At 46.3% G+C, this 20,726-nt stretch overlaps 3 protein-coding genes across 4 annotated transcripts in view; 2 read left to right on the plus strand and 1 right to left on the minus strand.

Moving 5' to 3' along the window:
• Nucleotides 1-1,812: 1,812 nt before the first annotated feature.
• On the plus strand, nt 1,813-3,213 carry LOC121833256. The gene is made up of 5 exons (XM_042286395.1): nt 1,813-2,104; nt 2,265-2,445; nt 2,508-2,681; nt 2,748-2,837; nt 2,896-3,213. Exons 1-5 carry the CDS (start codon nt 2,002-2,004, stop codon nt 3,140-3,142), a joined length of 795 nt encoding a protein of 264 aa, XP_042142329.1. The 5' UTR covers nt 1,813-2,001; the 3' UTR covers nt 3,143-3,213.
• Nucleotides 3,214-3,704: 491 nt separating this feature from the next.
• On the minus strand, nt 3,705-4,943 carry LOC121833186 (protein ALP1-like). Its single transcript, XM_042286302.1, has one exon. It carries the CDS (start codon nt 4,938-4,940, stop codon nt 3,705-3,707), a length of 1,236 nt encoding a protein of 411 aa, XP_042142236.1. The 5' UTR covers nt 4,941-4,943.
• A 692-nt stretch (nt 4,944-5,635) lies between these two features.
• Nucleotides 5,636-20,726, plus strand: part of LOC8043963 — a 44,376-nt gene continuing 29,285 nt past the window's right edge. For both annotated transcript variants that reach the window (XR_003916495.3, XM_002416472.5), the window contains exon 1: nt 5,636-6,050. Coding sequence is in view for 1 of the 2 variants with exons in the window: in XM_002416472.5 (XP_002416517.3) it covers nt 5,673-6,050 (378 nt within the window). In the remaining variant the exon portion in view is untranslated. The remainder of the gene's footprint in view (nt 6,051-20,726) is intronic.

Here is a 20,726-nt window from a genome sequence, read left to right on the forward strand (position 1 = left end):
TCGCTCCGGCGGGGCCGGCGAGGAGCGGGAGCAGGCGACGAGGGTTCGTCTGCTACGATGTGTCGCGGAACCGAACGGAACAAAAAGTAGATTTTCTGATAGAAATCGCGTCCCGCGGGCCGCGAAATCAAACGCGAGCTTGAATTGTGAGCGTCTGCTATTTCCCGAAGGAAGCAATTGACAACCCGTGATTTATTTGCCGGTTTTAAATCGCTCTGTTGCCGTACAAACGCTGAAATATACCAGTGTGTAAAGAAATGCTCAGAACAAACGTAACAGCGGCCCCCGAGATGTCTATCATCATCCGTGTGCGGGTGGAAAATTTAACATTTGTCGGCAACACTCCCCCAGCAGAAACCTCTGTCTGCCCAATAAGCATCAGAGAAAGCTAAAGATGGTAACTTTACCCGAGGATTGGGCAACATCATCATGTTTAAGATTTACCTACGTCAGCTAACTTGCCCCGTCGTATTTTGTTCGAGAAAGCTCTCGTTCTTGACGCCCTCACCAAGGCTAATTTCTGATCCTCCTATAATGACAATCCAAATCGAAAGTCCCAGTTTTGCTGGATATTCCAACAGGCTAGTTTTAAGCCGTACCCTTTCAGTGGTTCACGCATAATACCATGCTCAAACGGATCAAGCTTCTGCTCGGACAGCATCATCAGTTTTCTTCAGTGTAAACGGTTATAAGAATTGAAAGATCGTAACCAGCTGCTTTGTATAAAACTGGGTGCGAAAATTTACGCCGTCTGTAACTATCTCTACGACAGCCGAGCTGCTTGAAGTCATCGCAACTATAAACTACAGGTTGCAGCGACCACAGTTTGTAGATAAACGTTGGTAGCCGACTGCATTCTCGCATTCCCACGCATCACTCCGAACAGAAAGGCGCTAGTTTCGGTTTGAAGTCGGTACCTTTTCTACAACATAGATGGCGGCAACATCGGTCTTCTGCACGCGGTGCATTTGGCGAGTTCGTTTGAGTCCAGTTTTCCGTGCAACACTCTGTGAGTGCGATGCATTCTGGGAGAGAACTCGAACGGTGCCAGTGCGTGTGAAACGAACTCGCTATGAGGCAAGAACGGGTGTTCTGCGAACCAGAACATACAGAGTGAAGTACCAGGAAATTGATACAGTGTGCGCTGCTTGTGGAGAGGAGGACGAGACGGCTGAGCACTTGATACTCTACTGTAAAGGGCTTCACCCTATGCCTACCGAAGACAACATAGATTTAATAAAGTCATTGGGTTTTAGCGGTTTTAGAGACAGCGAAGGGAGAGTGGATTTCAAGACTGTAGAGATTACCAAGCAAAGATTAAGTGAATGGTGGCAGAAATCGAGAGAAAACTAGGTATTTTCTTATTCACTGATGGCAAGGGGGCTTCATAGCCTCACTTTCTTTGCACTGCGGAGTGAATATAGATTTCACATTTAAATATTCTAAGCTTAAATGGTAAAACAAAATGGCTAGGTGGCGTAAGCTACCGCCCGATCCAAAGGGCTCAGCCGTATTCATCTATCCATCCATCCATCCATGGCGGCGCCCTGGAATTGGCGCGGACACTGGTCTATACACGTTTGCAAGTCCGGCTTCAGGGCGCTGCCATCTTACTTGGCTGGGGTGCGCTCGGACGAGTCATAATCCAATTACGAAGCCTTGCTAAGGCGTCGTAATCGGATTATGGCCGCGCCAAGAGCGCACCCACTGAGGAAGATGGCGGCGCCCTGAGACCGGACTTGCAAACGTGTATAGGTCTGTTCGATTCGCCTGAACTGGCTGAACTAGTTCAGCAGTGCAAGAACTGGCGCATTCGATTCAACCGGAAATTGCACGACCGCTGCACTGGCGCGTTCGATTCATCCTAGTTCTGAACGAGTTCAGTCCCAGTTCCGGAAATGCTTGCACCGGCTCCGAAGCCAGTTCAGCGTTCGTGCAGTAGCAGACGACGAAAGCAGACGACTCTTCTCTTTTTTGCTCGCTGTGCTCGGTCATTAAAGCATGTTTGTTATACACAACAACGTAGAAACGGAAGTCTTCCCACTTGTGGACGAAAATGGTGTGCCCGTAGTGGACGGAAGCGGGATGGTGTACGTTACCGAAGGTAGGAATAAGCTCGAATTAAATACGTTAAAAATCGTAAGAGGGCTGCGTCGGCTTGCTTACGCAGCCTTGCTTACGTTTCGTGAATGACTTGCTTAAGCCAGTCATTCACCTCGCGATTATACATCGATGTTTACAATGTTCGCATTCTATTCTTTAAGACGGAGAACGAGTTACGCTCGTCTTTGCCTCTGAGCCGGACGCAGACCCAACTGTCCTGCAGCCTGCGCGTCCACCCACAACGGACGTCGACGGGCAGCTGTGGAGTGCCGCGAAGACGAAGTTCTTTATCGGCTGTTATAAGGAACTAAAAGAGCGTCTGAGAGCAAAGGGGGGTTTCAGGTATGTCTTTGTCAGGATATATTTTATAATACATGCTAATACGTAGTAAACATCATGTTTAGGACCAAACGAGCCCTTTGGCAGCAGCTGGCCGACACCGTCGTCGGAGAGTTCGGCGGCGTTGTCACCGCTGACCAGGCCGAAAACAAGTGGAAGTCCTTGGAGAGAGCGTACAAGAACGCCAAATCGAAAAACAACAAGTCGGGCCACTCCAGGGTGCATTTTGAATACGAGGAGTACGTACGTTCACTAATTTTTTTATATAGGTCATCACTTGTAAACGTGCTGTTTCTGTGGTTTAGCGAGCTTCATGACATCCTCGAGAAAGAGCACCATATTTCACCAACTGTGTTGTTGGCGCCGGGAAGAGTGCTTGAAAAGGAAGGAGACAGGTAAGTACTTAAGAAACGTATAATCAACGTAACATAAAAAAAAAAAAAAATGTTTCAGCGCCGAGGTTGAAACCTCTCGAGGGACAGAGGCAGGACCCTCCTCCCTTGCCTTAGGGTTGGCTCCGCCCTCAAACCAGCGTGCTCCGGCCGGTACACCGAGCAAGCGAAAGAGGGAAACCGTCCTGGGCTCGCTGCTCAAGGTGTTCGCCGACATGGAGGAGAGTCGCAAGAAACGACACAAGGACCGGATGGCTCTTCTCGAGCGCCTCGTGACTGCAATCGAGAAGAGCGCGCCGGCACAGTAGACGTGCTTCATAACTTGATTACAGTTTCACTGTTTCGCAGGCCGTTTTATTTATTCTTTTGTTATTATTTTGACTGGTGCACAAATGTGCCGTACGAATAAATTCGTTCAAATTGTCTTGCTGATTTTGTTTGCCACTCCTCTGTAGTCCCACGATTCATTCTTAGTTTTTACAATTATTTCCGAGTTTTGCAGCATGTATTTTTTTTACCGCCATATCTAGTTTTTTGTTTTTTTTTTTTTATTTTAGGTTTTGTTGATTGTTAGGTTGAAAATAGCTTTAGGAACAATGTTACGTTTTAGGAGTCACTGGCACTGACTACCTGTGCATGCCCGCATATATGTATTCTGGTATACGAACGTACTAGGATATTGGATCAAAATAATACTGTACGCAGAAATGAAGGAACGAAGTAACCCGTTACTTTGTTTAATCGTGTTTTCATGAAGTCGGTACGCTTCATTTTCCAAAGCTCAAGTACCATCTTTGTATGTTCACACACACACACACACAAAATAAAAAAAAAGAATATTTTTGGAGGATCAGGTGTAGATATCGCTTCCTAACATTCGGTCTTAGCAATGGCCTCTCGGATCCGCTCAGAGAGACTCCTTGTGGCGTCGTCCGGTTGGATCGCGTGGTCGTCGTCGTTGGTGACTTGGTCAGGCGGGCGGGCGTTGTTCAGGTCATCGAAAAAGTCTCTCTCTGTATTACAGAGGTTGTGGAGAACGCAGGCGCCCATAACGACAAGGCAGCACTGTCTGATGCTGGCGCTGTCGACCAAGTACATTCTCCGAAATCGCTGCTTGAGCAGCCCGAAAGTATTTTCGATTGTCACTCTCTGTTGACCGTGCTTCGTGTTATACGTAGTCTTCCAGGACGGCAGGGCCGCTTTTGAAGACTTGAAGGGGGTCATGACGTATGGCAGCAGGGGATAAGCCGAATCCCCCAGCAGGTACCCACCCGCACACTTGGCTTCCGCGTCCTCGAAGATGGGGCTCTCCTTCAGGATGCGGGCGTCGTGCGCTGAACCGGGGAACCCGATGTAGACGTCGATGAATTGATTTTGATCATCGCAGATACCCTGCAGAACAATGGAATGAAACTTGCTCCGATTGTAGTAGGAGTTCGGAGACTCTGTTGGTCGCAGGATTTCTACATGGCATCCATCAATCGCCCCGATCGTTTTGTGGGGCCCTTTCCCCTTAGTCTTCCTCAGGAAGCCGGCTTGGCTCCTCCGACGTCTTTCCTGGTCAGGCCAGGTGATTATTTGTGCGCTGATACTGTTCAGAAAGTTCAGAACTCTTTCAATGCAGAGGTGAACGGACGACTCCGTTATGTCAAAGCGATCCGCAATCTGGTACATTGTGGCTCTCGTGCCTACGTAACTAAGCACAATCAGCAATGTCTTCTCCGCCGAAATCTGCGGTCGTCCGCCAACGGAATCCGGGTAAAACGCCGAAGCTTCAAATCGACCAGCCAGCTCCGCGTGTGTCTCTCTCGAAAGCCTGAACAAGCGCATAAATTCGAAATCGAAGTAGGTGTCGATCACCTTTTCGTAGTACAGGGGAACCCTGTTCCTGTCAGTCCGTGCCGAAACAATCGAGGCGAGGGCGATGATGTCGTCGAGCTCATCGTCGCTCTCGTCTTCGATGAGCGCTACTGCAGCGGCCAGTAAATTCTGACGGGACATCGTCATCTTGATCTCGCGAAGGTATCCAGGTACGTGGTCGATGAAATGTCTATGAAAGCGATCGCAGCACGAAATCAGACGATATAAAATGCAGACATGTTTCATTAGATGCTGCACGCACTTTGTAATGTAAAGAAACATACATGGAAAATATTTTTGTAAAAAAAAGTAATATAAAACTAACGCAAATATCCAAGCGCTAGCAGACAAAATTCCATGGCGACGCAGCCAGACGGCAAAAGCAGACGACGTCTTGCGCATCCGTTTTATCGGTACTCCGGAAGTCGATCACAGCGCCAGTCCTAACGCGGTGGCTGCACTGGTTCTGCGCCGCCGCTGCACGACTCCTGCACTCCTCTGAACTCGGACAGAACTAGTTCAGAACTTTCTAGCCGAATCGAACAGACCTTATATTTCCACGTGCACCAAGCATGCCTATTTTGGTCGCAATCCGGAACCGAAACCAATTTTCCCGCGATGTCTGTTTACCGTTCTCGACAAACATCAGAAATATTATAAACAGAGCGAAAAAGTTTATTTATTACTATGATATTATATTACAACAATATTTGTGCGCTTTGTAGAATTTAGTGAATTTAATATCACGAAAAGGTGAAATACTCATCAACGTGATCTGGACACCATGGCAACCATGGCAACGCTCCGAAGTTTTCCGAACTTTTCCGAATCTTTTGAGAATCGGCTACTTTTCCGAATCTTTCCGAATCTCCAGATTCGGCTCCGAATCTCGATTCGGATAAAGATTCGTCCCATCACTAGGATGACTAGGATTGTCCAATCCAGAGTCGTAAAAGCAGCCAACGTGGTTTTTTGAAGATGGCGGCAACGACGCCGGTGGCTGGCGAGCCTGGCGAGCGACCGTCGATAAGAATGGACATAAGCTACACCTTCGACGAGTGCAACCAAGATCTGGTCGCCGAACTTCTGGGAAGATTAAAGGCGGTCAACTCCGTATTGACGGAGCCCCTCGGGCGGACTGAAGACGTCGAGAAGCCAGCGACGCCGCTGGTGCACTTCGTGGACCCCGGAGACTCGGAACCCATGTCCGATATCCTGGGCATGGAGGCGCTGGACGGACTCGACGAGCGGCCTGTGGCTCGGCAGGATCAGGAGGTCTACGACAGGCAGGAAGTGGACGGCCTGGAGGTCGCCGGTGTACCGGACGACCTGGCAGAACTGCCCGAAGAAATCCAGGTGCCGATCTTCGTTCTTCTCACCTTCTTGGTCGGTCGCTGCCAGAACGAGATGCAGGAGGTTCAAACTTCCCAGCTTCGACAACGCTTCCAGTGCAGCGTGCAGCCAAAGCAAAGAGGCCGGGCGTTCGGAAAACGTTTTCTTTCTGGCGAAAAATGAATTCTCCCGTCTCTGGCAGGAAGAGAAGGGCAGTTGCAGCCCTTGGGAGCGTGCACGGAGGTCACGGCGGAGGCCCGCCAGTGCCTGATGGGGGCATCGGAAAGGGACGCCCTGTCCTTCTCATACTGGCAGTGACTCCAGTCTCATGTTTACAAAACCACAGCACTTGCATGTTGGTCGCTTGGGGAAGCTGGCAAAGCGCGCGCCATACGGAGAATCAGGTTTTCGGACAACCAATAGACTATTTCCATAAATCCCTGCGAGCAACACTGCGCGCGTTGCACTCTGGGAACTAGTTGGCCAGGGAGGAGAGGGGCAGTTTCGGTTTCGATCCACACGTCGAGAAGAGATCATACACCGAGCGTGGATTATAAACAGCCGTTATCTAATATTTTCTGGTCCGGAGCTCATCGTTTTGGGCCTCTAAACTAACCAAATGGACCGACTTCGAAGCTTTAGCTCAAGCCCGAACCAGTTCGTCTTGACAGGTGCTTGTTGTATTTTTGTACTCGAGCTCTTCTGATAGCGTTTTGAGGTACTACGTGGGCGAGCCAGTGCTGGGAATCTCGACGCTGCGAAGCTTGGGGATCTTGCTTGTGTACGAGTCAACTACTGTAACAACCAACACGTTCACTTGCACCGAGCTCGCAACTTTGCATTAGTGCTGCTGGTCAGCAAGTTTGTAACGTGTTTTATGCGTCCATTGACAAAGATGCCCCTTTTTCAATTACAGTTTTTTTTTAATACGCCCAAGTACGTGAAGTAAATCTGGGAGACGCCGTCGAGTAGCTGAAATCAAACACTTCTTATCTCTTTATGGCTATACTGTCCCACAGTACTGCGCGAAGTGAAGTCCCTACATGCTTGGATTCGACTAATTCTATATCGCATGAAGTTATCCTGCAATCATATAGGCACAGTCACACATACAAACCGTTTTGATGAAAGCAACACTCTAGCACATGCGTGAAGAATGTCGCACAGTTCGGCGGACAGCTCGCACCAAATGAACTACGTAATATCCCGAGTCATCGCCCACCCCCCTACCGCCTGAAATTCATTAAAAAAGTGGGGTGGGCCATGTCTCGGTGGGTGAGCACAAACACTTGAAAAAAAGCGGAAAAAACCGCCTCTTTTTCACTGCGTATCTAGCGCTGATGCACAAGAGATACATCAAACTCAAAACTCGATTTAGTTTCATTGTTTTATAGGAAGAAATGCTCACGAAAGAATATTCTACTATAGCGAAGTCCGTTGCTTGCATACGCGCTAGAAACACCGCCGACCTGCATATAGCGCGAACGTTTGTTCCGTGAAAGAATGTCACCACTATGTTTTCCTAGTTAGTAAAAAGAAAGAAAGAAAAGTCTACAAGAAAATAGAAAACCGACCAGGCGCAACGAGCGGACCAAAGAAGCGACCAAGAGCAATCCTGGGAAAGCGGGAAAGCCGGCGGTCGCGTTGGCAAATACTTTGGCGTCGGGCCAAGTCGGGCGCCTTGTCAATCGCAAGCTCTTGCGCAACTTTCTTGTTTGGTGCGTACATACGTGCGTCCGTGCACGGCGGGCTATCAATGCACGGTTGGGACGCTCTGCAAACGTCTGTGTAGGGCGTTCCAGCAAAGCTTTATTTACGCGATGGCTTTGCCTAAAATATTGCACAACCGTGGTCGCGACGGGCGGGAAGAAGGAGCGGGTTCGCGGTGTCCTTACTACGGCGGAGACAGACTTTGACTTAACACTCCGTGGTTACATTAACAAACTCTTATTTTGTTATCTCCATCGTTTTCTTTTCGCACGGATACACGACCACTTTGGGGTCGCTCACGGAGGAAATGCGTAAACAAAAAGAAGTGTCTTTCCCTCCTTCGTTTTACTTTGTCACGGACGTCCTCCAACTGTAAGGTCCGCGGTCGCGTCATTCGGGTAGGATGAGTGTTCGCGGATCGCAGAGTCCGCGCTGGGGTATTTGAAGGGGTGGGTGATGACTCGGTGTTTTTTCGGAAATCGATATTGGCCCAAAAAATGGGGTGGGCGATGGCTCGGGGATGGGCGATGACTCGGGATATTACGGTAGAGAATTCCAAGTGCATTTGGCGGTTGCTAATAGCCATAAGATTTGTTATATGTTTGCTTTCTTCCTGACTGAGTATGCCGAGATAATTTCAGAACCGCCGTTCAGACACAGATCTTGGGCATCGGTAAAGGCTAATCCAAAAAGGCTTCGCGAGGAGTAGGGGACGCTTGTTAGGGACTCCGTCTTAGCTAGCCGATCTCGGCGTTTGCGAAAACTGAACCTCCAATCGGCATAAAAGTTTAGTGGGAAATATATGATGACACGAGGAGGACTTCGTAGCAACTTTTGTGCGGTAGTGTGTGCGAGTTTATTGCATTTCCTTGTAAGTTCATGCGCCAACATTGGGCTCAACTGTGAGTATCCTGTGAAGATGCGGCTTGTTTCTTGCTCAATAAAGTAACACGAAGCGGACGTTTGGCAAACAAAATACGTGTAGGGCTCAAAGTGACCAAATTTCAGTTGTGGTTCACTGCTACTAGACAGGATTATTGAACGTGAGCTCAAAGATACAATCCTGGGGTTAGGGGACTAAGTTAAGTCTTAATACGTTTGCATACGCAGGCACAATATCCGGCATGTCGGGAACCAAGGAAAGTGCCCCGGTCTTCCTTCTACTGCGTGTCCCAAATAATAATAATAATGTATTTTATTTCCCATTCTGTTTGGTACAAAAAGGGAGGACGTCAGGACAAAAAGCTGCGGTTGCAGCTTGACGAGGTCCTGGCGCCCTAACACACTTTGGCGGGAAAGCAGCATTGGAAACACAACGAAAACAAACACAAAAATGGGCACTAAAACACAATAACGACTATTCACATTGTTGCACTCAGCTTAAATGCATCAAAACAAATATTTTTAAAGTAGAAAAAAGTTTCACCACAGATACAAAAACTCCAGGCACAAGAGGTAAAAATTATGCTGTGTGTAATATGATTTTTGCCAACATCCGATTTGATGTCCCATAGATGCTGATATCATTGGCTTCGAGTTTATTAAGTAAAGATGGTAATGGGTATTTTAATGATGTAAAGCCGTAATTCGTACGAGGTATTGAAACGCTCCAAATTTCGCCGTGACGTGCGACATATTTATGGTCTAGTTTTGCTAAGCCCGACAGTGCGAAAAGGAAAGAAATATTATGTTTTAATGCCATATTATACATCACCAGCAGGCGAAATTGGTACAAGTGGTCAATAGGAATGACATTATGTTTAAGAAAGAGCTCCCGAGAAGGGTGCAAGAAGGGTACATTTGCGATAATTCGAAGAACCCTCTTTTGGGTTAGCAGTAGTTTTGTTATATTTTGTATCGTTGTTTGGCCCCAAACTAAATGGCAATACACGTAGTGAGTGTAAATCAAAGAATAATATAAAAGTAATTTAACACCTGTTGGAAAGACATCCCGATTCTTACAAAGGAGACCAATAGATTTACAAACTTTTTGATGTATATAATCAATGTGCTCATTCTATGACAACGATTCAGTGAAATAAACGCCCAATATTTTTACAGACTTTACCACTTGAAGTGTCGAAGACCCTAAAGTTATTTGAAGCAAATTAGGTACTTGTCTGTTTCGTGGTCGAAATAACACACATTTAGTTTTTTCCGCGTTTATTTTTAGCCCGTTTAGTTTCGTCCACAAATCGATGTTTGAAAGGACTCTTATTGCCGTGCTCTCTATTTCATCCGCTGTGTGGCCCTTAATAAAAATAGTTGTGTCGTCAGCATAAGAAACAAGGTTTGCCTGTGGTACACTATTTTCAATATCATTAATAAAAATAATAAATAAGAGTGGCCCGAGCACACTACCCTGAGGTACTCCGGTTTCAATTTTTTGAGTGGTTGAAATATAGTTGTTAATGGTAACGAATTGTGTTCGGTACTGCAGGTAAGATCAAAATAAATTCAGAGCAGTTCCACGAATACCATAGCGCTCTAACTTTTCCAGCAATATTGTGCGATTAATTAAGTCAAACGCTTCTGAAAAATCGATATATATACCCAAAATAAGTTCCTTGTTTTCAAAGCTTTCAATGATCTGCTGTTTTTGTACTAAGAGCGCTGATTCTGTTGACCGGTGCTTACGAAAGCCATGCTGACTATTAGAAACAACAGAATGTCTCTCTAGGTAGGAATAAAGTCTCTGATGAATTATTTTCTCAAGACCCTTTGAGAATATGGATAACAATGAAATAGGTCTATAATTTTTAAACACATTTTTATCGCCACCTTTATACAAAGTGACCACCTTAGTGCGCTGCATTGCTTTAGGAAAAACACCGGAAGAAAGCGATAGATTAAATATATACGTTAACGCAGGTGTCACAATATCGACGACATACTTAATCGGTTTGATATTGAAATCATTTACGTCTTGACTTTTGCAGTTTTTTAGGTTTTTAAAAACCGCAAGAACTTCACACTCATCTGTCGGACTCATAAAAAAAGAATTTTCGAAATTACGATTGATATAACCACAAGCATCGGGTCCACCTTGAGGCAGATCTACATCACTTGACTGGTTCACTAGGTAACTGTTAAAAGCATTCGCCAGAGCGCAGCCACACAGTTGAACATCTCCCCAGATTATTTTATCTAATATTTGACGTTCACGGTTTGGATGCAATACATTGTTTACCCTATCCCAAAGAACACGTGAATCTTTGTTATCATCTCTAGTGAATAGACTTGTAAAGTATTCAGATTTCACACGCCTTTGTAAACCAGTTAATTTATTACGATACCGCTTGAAAGCTTTGAGGTCTTCGGAGTCCCTTGTTTTTAAGAAGCGCTGGTACATGCTGTTTTTCTCACGTATTTTATGCAATAACTCCCTCGTCATCCAAGGCTTACGTATTTTTTTACGCAAGTTGACGGTTCTGTAAGGAAAGCACTCATCATACAATTTTTTAAATGTTTGTAAAAAATATTCATATGCACGGTTGACATCTGTCTCCGAGTAAAGGGTGTCCCAATTCACTGAGGATAAAACATCTCTAAAGACCGCCATTGTTGCGTCTGTAACATTTTGCCTTTTAAAAGTTTTTCGTTTTGCCCTGTTTCTTGTTTTGTGTAACTTTTTTATTAGCATAAATATTGGTAGGTGATCGCTAATATCGGTGCCAATGACATCAGCAGCTATGGAAGAGACATCATAATTCGTAACAAAGAAATCAATTAAGGTAGAGGTGGAGTCAGTAATTCTCGTCGCTTCAGTCGCAATATAGTCAAACCCATTTACTTCAATGACCTGTACTAAGTCCCGTTGCGCTGTTGTGTTTACGAGCATGTTAATATTAAAATCCCCACCAAGAAAAAGAACATATCGGTTCTCAGCTACAAAGTTACAAAAAGTGTCAAAGAAGGAAACAAACTTAGATACATCTCCAGATGGGGGCCGATACACAACAGCGAAAACATAATTATTGTGGGAGACACACAAGAACTCAAAGTCATCCGTAATTTGAGTGAACTCCGATATAGTGGCCAGGCTCTTTAAATCGACCGCGAAAATCGGTTTCTTAACCTATCGCGTTCCGATTTTGTACGGCGTTGGCCACAGGTGGTGCATTTTTTCTATAAACTTCGCAGAGAGCGAACTTACCTGAAGAAACCATATGGTGTCTTATGGTTCAAACCATATGGTGCCTTGTAATTTGAAGACCGGTGACTTTGCTGCGTTTCCATAGGAGTTAAGCCTTTTTCTCTTTTTATTTCTTCCTCGGGTAAGTTCGCTCTTTGCAAATGTTAGAGAAAAATTGCACCACCTGTGGCCAACACTGTACAAAATCGGAACGCGATAGGTTAAGAAATAAATTTTTGCGTTCGATTTAAAAAGCCTGGCCGCTACTGGGGACACGGGGGTATATCGCTCGAGAATGCTTAGAGTATTGTACATTCGTGGGAAGTCGGACAATCGAAAAAGCAAGCAGCGCATTCGGTCACGGCGTGATAGCATGAATTAAAGCTCCTTATTCAAAACCGAAACTGAGTGGCCAACTAGTTCCCAGAGTGCACTGCGTGGTATTTCGCTACGATGGGGCACTTTGTGTTTTGGAAGAAGTCTATTGGTCAACCGATTCAGGTTTCAAGTGGAAAACTAATTCCAGTTGGTGAGACCCATTGGCTTGCGTGCTTCCAGTTGGAACCGACTAAAATCAATTGGTTCCAATTAAATCCAGCTGGAATTCCAATTGGATCTAGTGGGAATTTCAGCTGGGAATTGGCACGCACCCGATACCAGGTGGCAGACGGTGCCTGCGTGCGTCTTCTTTCTTGTGTCCGCTATTTTTTGTACCTAGTACCTTGCTTCCTAACATTTGTCAACTAGCCCAAGTTCTAAAGTTCTTTGGCAAACTGGCCGTTCTCCATGTTTGGGCAGTACCCCTGGGCTGTACCGAATATCTGACTTAATCTAACGCTCGCTTCCTGCTGCCGCTGTGAAGTGCTTTTCCTCTCTAGAACATTTATGGATACTTCAGGAGGAGTCTATTGTGCTTTGTTGTCTTCTTATTTCACGAAGCAATCGGCTAGCGCACTTTCGTTCGGTTGCTTCAATAGCAATGGCATTCGCCGGCAGCACTACCCTCAATCGCTGCACCTGTTGCTTTCGCAGAAAACAGAACCCTGATTGTGCAGTTCTGAGTTCAGAAAAGTCTTTCTTGGTTTTTGTGAAACGCCATGCAAAATCCGGAGTGGTTTTCTTTACATGTCTCCAGCCATATGTAATAGAATTTTGTTAGCTAGGGAAGTGCTGTCCCATCAAAGTTAGCTGTTTTGCTTTTATTTCTTATATTTTACAATAAGCAACCATGCACAAACCCTGCTGCCGGATGACCCGCGTTGTAGTTGCTTTGCAAGCACCACCACGCGTAAACACCACATAAAGTTATTTTCGTTACAAATAGACCACTCCACACATCTATGATCCAAGGCTAGTAGGCGATATGTGCAAATTCTTTGTTTGTAGAAAAAAAAATGCAGTTTTTTATTTGAACAATTTTTTTTCTTTTTAATCTAGACTTCTTATGTAGTTGCTAAAGGCCTAAATCATTACAAACACTATCTTTCAAAAAGCTGCTGCAACCACTTTCGCTTTTTGCCTGAGACGAAAGACCAATCGCACTGTTTCCAGGGTTGTATGCACTTTTATGTTTTTATTCGTGGCAGGTGGCAGCAGGATTGTGCCCGGTTAGTCTCTTTATCGTGCATAACATTTTACATTATACTTTCAGATCTAAATCCGCACATTTGTGCCTAATATTGCCGAAATGACGCGATCGTCCACCGTGTCAGTGCTCCAACCACATGTTTAATAATGCCCACTTTACGAAGCAGACGACGCTCCCGGATCATAGGAGAAAGGGCATTTCCCTTTCCACTCTTTTTAGTGGAATGGTTATAGGGGTGGGTGAATAGTGGCTCGAAAAGAATAGCGCTGAATCATTCGTAGCTTTTGCGACACAGGGGAAAGACGCAACATACCGGCTCTCTTTACAGTGCTGGAGCTAGGATGGCACAGCACCATTTGCCTCGAGCCAGTGTTTGCACACCCTAATTATTTTTTGTCTACCCTCGTAATCGGCCAATGCGCTCCTTTCCCGCGGTCTGCAGTGAGCCTTTTGCCGCCATTCGATTTCAGGTACGAGCATAAACTGTTGGCCTCTCGCACCCCGCACCGTTGCGGGGTTTAATAACATTTCTTTGTAGTGGGTTCGGAGAAAAGCTCGCCGCAGAACCGCCTGACACAGAGAGAAGCTCGCTGAACTTTTTGCAGATGCAGGGAAGAGCTCACCTACAAATGCAAATATGTCCACCGTGTGGTGTGTCTACTAGCAACAGAGATGCTGACGGAGCAATCAAAGAATACTTTCAACAGTGGTGGCAATCGCAAATCTGGACACTCCACTTTGTAGTGTGGTCCCACATCTCTGTGGCAATGTAGATGGCATTCAGGCTACATTACCGCGGGTAGGTTCGATAAGTACCTCCGTCTTGCCAACAACCTCTGCATTGTCTCTCTCGTACAATATAGAACAGTAAGCACACATACCAGAGTAATGCAAAGTGACATTAAACTAAGAGCATGAGATAGAACATGCAAAAAGGAAAAAGGAAATAAGCGACGTTTTGAGTGCACGCCCTTCGTCAGACTATGAGAAAATTGAGGGTAGCCGAGAAGAAAATGCTAGGGCTGTCGCAACATGATGCCAGAACATAAAAAACAAAACAACACCAAAAGGGCACAGCAGCAAACGACAACCAGATGGCTAGACAAAGGTTGAGAAGAGGGTTGAAACCATTACGAACGGGGAAGAACGAGGGAATGATCAAAAGTGGGAGAGGGGGTCGACTTCACAGGAAAATGCGAGGGCTGTTGAAAACATGATGCCAGGATAATGAACAAACAATACAAAATGAGAAGGGAACAACAGCGAAACGACAACCGGATGTAGAGACGAGGATCAGGAAGAAATACCGTGAAAGTCAAGACATGGGACGGGGAAGGTCGAGGGAGCGAAGGACCCTGGGAGAGGGGTCAACTTCAGAGGAAAGAATGGAAGTATTAGTAGCCAAAGATAAGTCTATTGTTTATTGAATACTCTAAAAGAACTACCGTGTCCTCATCCAAAATGCTGCCCGCACCAGCTAGGTAAGGAAAGGGGTGCCTACCTGCCAGATGCAGGGTTCTGGATAGCCAAAATCAGGGAAGTATTGGGGAGGTTACTGATAACTGGGGTCCCATGTTTTCGGGTAAATCTGAAAAAATAAAAAAAACACTCGCCGGTAAATTTTCTGTTAATTCATATTTATCCAAAAAAAAAACTAGAATTTTGAGATCCCACTGACAAAATAAAGAGCAAAAAAGGAAAGACGTTTACAGATCCTTGTAATGCGAATTTAGAATGCGGCTCTTGGGGAGGAGGAAGAAAGGGCACGCCCCTTTTCCTCCTTCATACCCTCCCCTCCTCCCACAGTATCCCTGCTAAATTTAGCTGAAAAATTGACAACTTGTGACCTCAACACCAATTCAGTTTCCCTGTTAAATTTAGCGGACAAAATGATGTCACATGACTTGGCATCATTTATGAACGAATTTAGTTTCTCCACTAAATTCAGCGGGGAATTCAATTTGCGTTAAGGTCACGTGACGTCAATTTCCTGCTTAATCACGGAATTTGTTCATCAAATCTAGCGGAAAAAATTAATTTCCCCACTATGTCTAGCGGAGAGACTGAATTTGTCTGCTAAATCTAGTGGAGAAACTGAATTTCCCTGCTAAATATAGCAGGGAATTGGAGTGGTGTTGAGAACAAGTGACGTCAATTGTCCCACTGAATTTAGGGCGGTTACGCCTTTGCCGACGCCGCAGAACCCGGAGACGGGCGCCTAAGAGTTGCACTCTGAAAAGACGGTGTTTTACAAATAACCTTTATAAGAGCTGATGTTCAGTGATCCCGAGGAGATGCCACTTCAGTTTCCTTCAAAATCTACAGCTACTGACGAGAGCTGTTTGCCTTTTAGCACGTCGAGGTGCCTTCAGGACAACGGGTCATGGTACCCTGACTTTGTTTATTTTGTTCTTCAATTTTTAAAATATAAGAACACTAAAATAAACTCGGACTTTTAAAGAATTTAGAATCTGACCAAAAGAAACTCCAATAAACACCCACCAAATTTCACAAGAAATGGACTCCGAAAACATAGAATTCTATTGATAACACGTCTGATCACTGTCGGGGTCGGCAGACAAGTCCTCTTCCCCAAAATGGAAGAAGAAGAATTGAATCTTTATCGTCTGCCGGTCGCTACCACGTCCAAGCGGGGAAATGGAAAGGGTTCCCCAGAGAGAGTGCGAAGAGGAAGGCCCTCCGACTCTCAACGAAAGGGTCGGAGCTTACGTTGAGGAGGCCGACCATTCTGTCCCGTGGCCATTATGGGGGCCGTCAAAGAAGGGTGACCGAAGGAATCCCTACCACGGATTCAACCTTACTTATTCACACATAGCTAGCATGTCCACACAGTGTCCTTTCAGGTACGTGACTCTCCGAATCCCATTCTTTGCCTAAAATAAGCCTAACACAAACAAAGTTATTTGTCCTTATGCTTTCACCTCGCACATTGGGATTAAAAGAAAAGGATGTGCCTCTCGTCACGTTGTGCCCCTTGCGCATTGACCGGCACTGCAGCAACATTTAAGCTGATCCTTCATCCGTATATTTTGCAGTTTACTTCAAAAGCTCTTTTTTAAATCAACTACAAATTTATTTAGAGGGCTACGGGTGTTTCCAAAATATTTTATTTTGATTGTACGTTATTGATCCATAGGCATCCGTCGTGAGCTTTTCTCCTTGCGTGTCGAAAGGCTGGTGAGCTTCTCTCCACACATGCAAAAAAGTTGGTGTCTCCGGGTTTTCTCAAACAGCTTTTCCCCTGAATAGTGGCAAGAGCAAAAAGCAGTTGAGCACTACTTACAAAAAATAGCCCTAGCCCCGTGTACATCCTATAACGGTAGCTTCGTTCCGTTTACCTGCACCGGTGCAGAAAAGTGTAGAGTGGTGTACTCGTGTTGCAGACTTGCCACTCTGGAGTTGGAATGATTCCAGAATCATCCAGCCCTTTTGCGACCCTGCAATGGAATGGAATTAGCTGCATTTTTCCCAGAGTGGAGTGGGAATGGAATGGGCTTTGTTCTTATGCGACCTGTGTCGATCTGGTCAAAGGCCCCGCAGGGGGCACCTGTGAAAGCAGGTGCTTGGTGAGTAGCGTCACCACGGACCCCAGCCAGATTGGCGACACCACAAACCCTGAGTAAAAAGTGGCTAAGACCCACCCACGTCTGGCTTTGCGTGGCGAGCCCGTGTCCGGGGAAAAGGGCATCCTGGTGGTTGAGCCGAGCCCAAGGTAGGTTTGGACCCTTCGGGGCCCCCCGGGTGAGGTAATACACCACTTCGGCCCCCGCTTCTCGTAGACGGGAGTCCTGGTAAGGCCCGGCCAGGATGATTCAGCCTAGTCACCATTTCTTCTACTATCCCCTCTTTCTCTTTTCTCCCCTTCCCTCTCCCTCACTTTCACCTTCTTTGGCGGCAAGGGCCAACCTTCTGTGGTGGCAGATACCCTTATCCTAACCACACTTGGGTATAGCACCTGGGCAAGTGCTAGTAGATCTGCGGTTCCAGCAAAGCCCATTTTGTTATGGGCTGCTGACTACTCCCTAAGTTGGGCTCCATGGTGGGCGGCACACCGCAGGTGCCGAAATTTTTTCCCCGTTCATATGGGTACCGGAACTAAATCTTTCCTTGATCAGGCCCCGAAAAGGGTCCGGACCGAAGAGACAACGTCAACAAACCCTACCTTGCCAGTAATGAATTTTCCTAAATTTATTGTAATGCACTCGGAAAACAAAGATCAACCACTTGCAAAGCTTTCCCCGTTCTTGGCCGCAAAGACCCTAGAAACTGATAGGAAAATCTTTTAAAGCCAAAAAGCTTCCATCTGGCGACCTGCTTGTGGAGGTCACAAATGCTGAGCAAAGCAAAGCACTTGCACTCAACCAAGTAAGAGATTACAAAGTGTCAGTGACTCCACATCGCTCACTGAACAGCATGCGGGGTGTCATCTCTGAAGATGATCTCCTTGGAATATCTACCGACGAGATACTCGAGCGACTTCAAAATCAAGAGGTAGTCATTGTGCGATGTATCACTATCCATCGCGACGGTGAAGAACGGGACACAAAACATATTGTGCTAACGTACCACTCGACAACGCCCCCGTCCACGGTTAAAGCCGGGTATCTCAACTGCAAAGTTCGCCCCTACGTCCCCAATCCAAGGCGTTGCTTCTGCTGCCAGCGCTTTGGACATGGGTCACTAACCTGCAGAGGAAAAGCCACCTGTGCAAAATGTGCAAGCACTGACCACCCTTCCGACGACTGTGGCAACAATACCCATCTTTGCGTCAACTGTCGAGGAACACACCCAGCATATTCTCGCAGCTGTCCCCTGTGGAAGAGAGAGAAGGAAATTCTCTCACTAAAGGCCAAAGAAAATATTTCGTACCCAGAGGCATGGAAAAGATATTCTTTTATTTCTCAAGGCTCTTATGCCGAGGCCACGCGCAGAGGACCGGCGCGGTCGACGGCGTCAACGGGAACGCAGCTGTCAACGGACGACCTGCGTCCCCCCCCTCAGTCCCCCTCAACCCCATCTGGAGTGGCACAAACCACTTCAACCCCAAAACGAAATGTGGACCCTATCGCTTCGGGGACCATTCAAGCGCAGGGTTCTTCAATCCCTGCGCCATCCAAACCCAGGTGCCTCGAGGTCGGGGACTTCCTTCTTGTCCCTCGAAAGGCGCCCGAAAACTTGGTGAGCCGTCGGGGTCACAGGCCCTTATGGGTCAGCCAGAGGCGGCCCCCGATGAGCCGATGGACGAGAGCGGGCCCAAGTCCAAGGACGACAGGCCCTACTCAAGCTTGGAGTCCTTACCTTCGACCTCCTGTGGTAACACAGATAGGCTGAAGAACACATCTAAAAAGAAAAATGCACCCCGCATCAACATTGATTTTTTAGGTCTAGATGAATGGTCTTTCTTCTAATTCATGCATAATGGCAGCATTCCTGCAGTGGAACTGTCGAGGGTTGCTTTGAAACTACGACGACGTGCACTCTCTGTCAGACCAGCATCTTCCTATAGCATTTCGTCTTCAGGAAACACACTTAAACAATAGTCACTCTAATATCCTAAGGCGCTTTCAGGTTTTTCGCAGGGACAGATCTCTTCTGTCGCACAGTTCTGGTGGAGTAGCTATAGTTGTCCAGCCGTCTACCCCATGTGTTGAGGTTCCTTTGAATACCACTCTGGAAGCCGTGGCAGTTTGTGTTCTGTTGGACCGTTTAATAACCGTCTGTTCGCTTTACATTCCCCCAAGCTATCCTGTATCCCGCGAAGAACTTGAATCACTTCACGACCAATTACCCCAACCTGCCCTAATTCTCGGTGACTTCAACGCTCATAATCCTCTTTGGGGTAGTAGAAGACGAGATACACATGGCACGATGACAGAGCGTTTCCTTTCCTTAACAGCTATATGCTTGCTGAACAAAGCAGAGTCTACGTATTTCAGTGCCCCAACTCATTCTTTTACATCTATTGATCTGTCTCTTTGCGATCCGACATTATTTCCTTTGTTTTCCTGGGCTGTCGATCCTAACCCCTATGGGTGCGATCACTTTCTTATCATTCATAAACCGACTAAATCCAACTGTTACAGTGCCTACACGAATTCCTTGTTGGAAGTTTGAGGAAGCAAACTGGTCCGTCTTCAGCCAGACAACCCAGCTCGCTTGTACATCGCTTAACAAACTGTCTATCGATGAAGTCACCAATTTGCTTAGCGCCCACATCCTCAATGCTGCAATTTTAGCTATCCCTATGACTTCATCTCGCTTACCTCGCCGCCCTAAACCATGGTGGAATGCCGAATGTGAAAAATCAAGAAAAAAAGCAGAACAGAGCATGGGGCATATTTAGACGTTACCCAACAGTGACTAATCTCATCAGTTTCAAGCGGATGAAGGCTCATGCGAGATACATCCGCCGCGTCTCACAGCGTCAAAGTTTCCAAGGTTATGCTTCCTCCATTAACAGCACCGCCACCACCAAGGAAGTATGGGATAGAGTACATAAAGTCAATGGGCATTACCGGGCTTACTCGGTACCGCTTCTTTCCGAAAACGGACTGTGCCCTGGGAGCCTAGAAGAACAGGCAGATCTCCTTGGGAAACACTTTGAATGTGTTTCTAGCTCTCAGAATTGTTCATCTGCTTTTCTGAAGCACAAGAGACAAGCAGAACTCCAATCCGTGCGGACATCTGGCGGAGCTCGAGAAGCATACAACTTACCTCTCACACTGGATGAACTGGAACGGGTACTCCATGAAACTAAACCTACGTCTGCTGGACCAGATGGAATTCACTACCGTATGCTTACTCACCTTCACCCTTCCACACTCAACATAATTCTGTATTTGTTTAATCGCATTTGGCAGGAAAGTACATTTCCATCGTCTTGGAGAGTGGCAACCGTCATTCCTTTCCTAAAGCCTGGAAAGGATGCATCGTGTGCATCCAGTTACCGCCCAGTAGCGCTAACAAGCTGTCTTAGCAAAACTTTGGAGAGAATGCCTAACAAGCGACTTGTGTACATTTTAGAAAAAGAAAATATTCTTGATAAATATCAGTGTGGCTTCCGTTCGTCACGATCTACATTGGACCATCTTGTTCGCTTGGAGTCTACCATCCGTGAGGCCTTCATAAATAAGCAGTACTGCCTCTCTGCCTTCTTCGACTTAGAAAAGGCTTACGACACTGCCTGGCAGCATGGCATCCTACAAGATATGTATAGCTCTGGCATTCGAGGCAGGATGCTAGCATT

Source organism: Ixodes scapularis, unplaced genomic scaffold (genome assembly GCF_016920785.2).
Source record: "Ixodes scapularis isolate PalLabHiFi unplaced genomic scaffold, ASM1692078v2 PGA_scaffold7__128_contigs__length_106722199, whole genome shotgun sequence".
NCBI lineage: Eukaryota > Metazoa > Arthropoda > Arachnida > Ixodida > Ixodidae > Ixodes > Ixodes scapularis.

Excerpts from the sequence above, each read along its gene's own strand:
- LOC121833256 (XM_042286395.1), top strand. The coding sequence starts at position 2,002 with ATGTTTGTTATACACAACAACGTAGAAACGGAAGTCTTCCCACTTGTG. Across the intron at positions 2,105-2,264 it reads GATGGTGTACGTTACCGAAG|ACGGAGAACGAGTTACGCTC; the intron begins GTAGGAATAAGC and ends CTATTCTTTAAG. Across the intron at positions 2,446-2,507 it reads AGAGCAAAGGGGGGTTTCAG|GACCAAACGAGCCCTTTGGC; the intron begins GTATGTCTTTGT and ends CATCATGTTTAG.
- LOC121833186 (XM_042286302.1), bottom strand. The coding sequence starts at position 4,940 with ATGAAACATGTCTGCATTTTATATCGTCTGATTTCGTGCTGCGATCGC.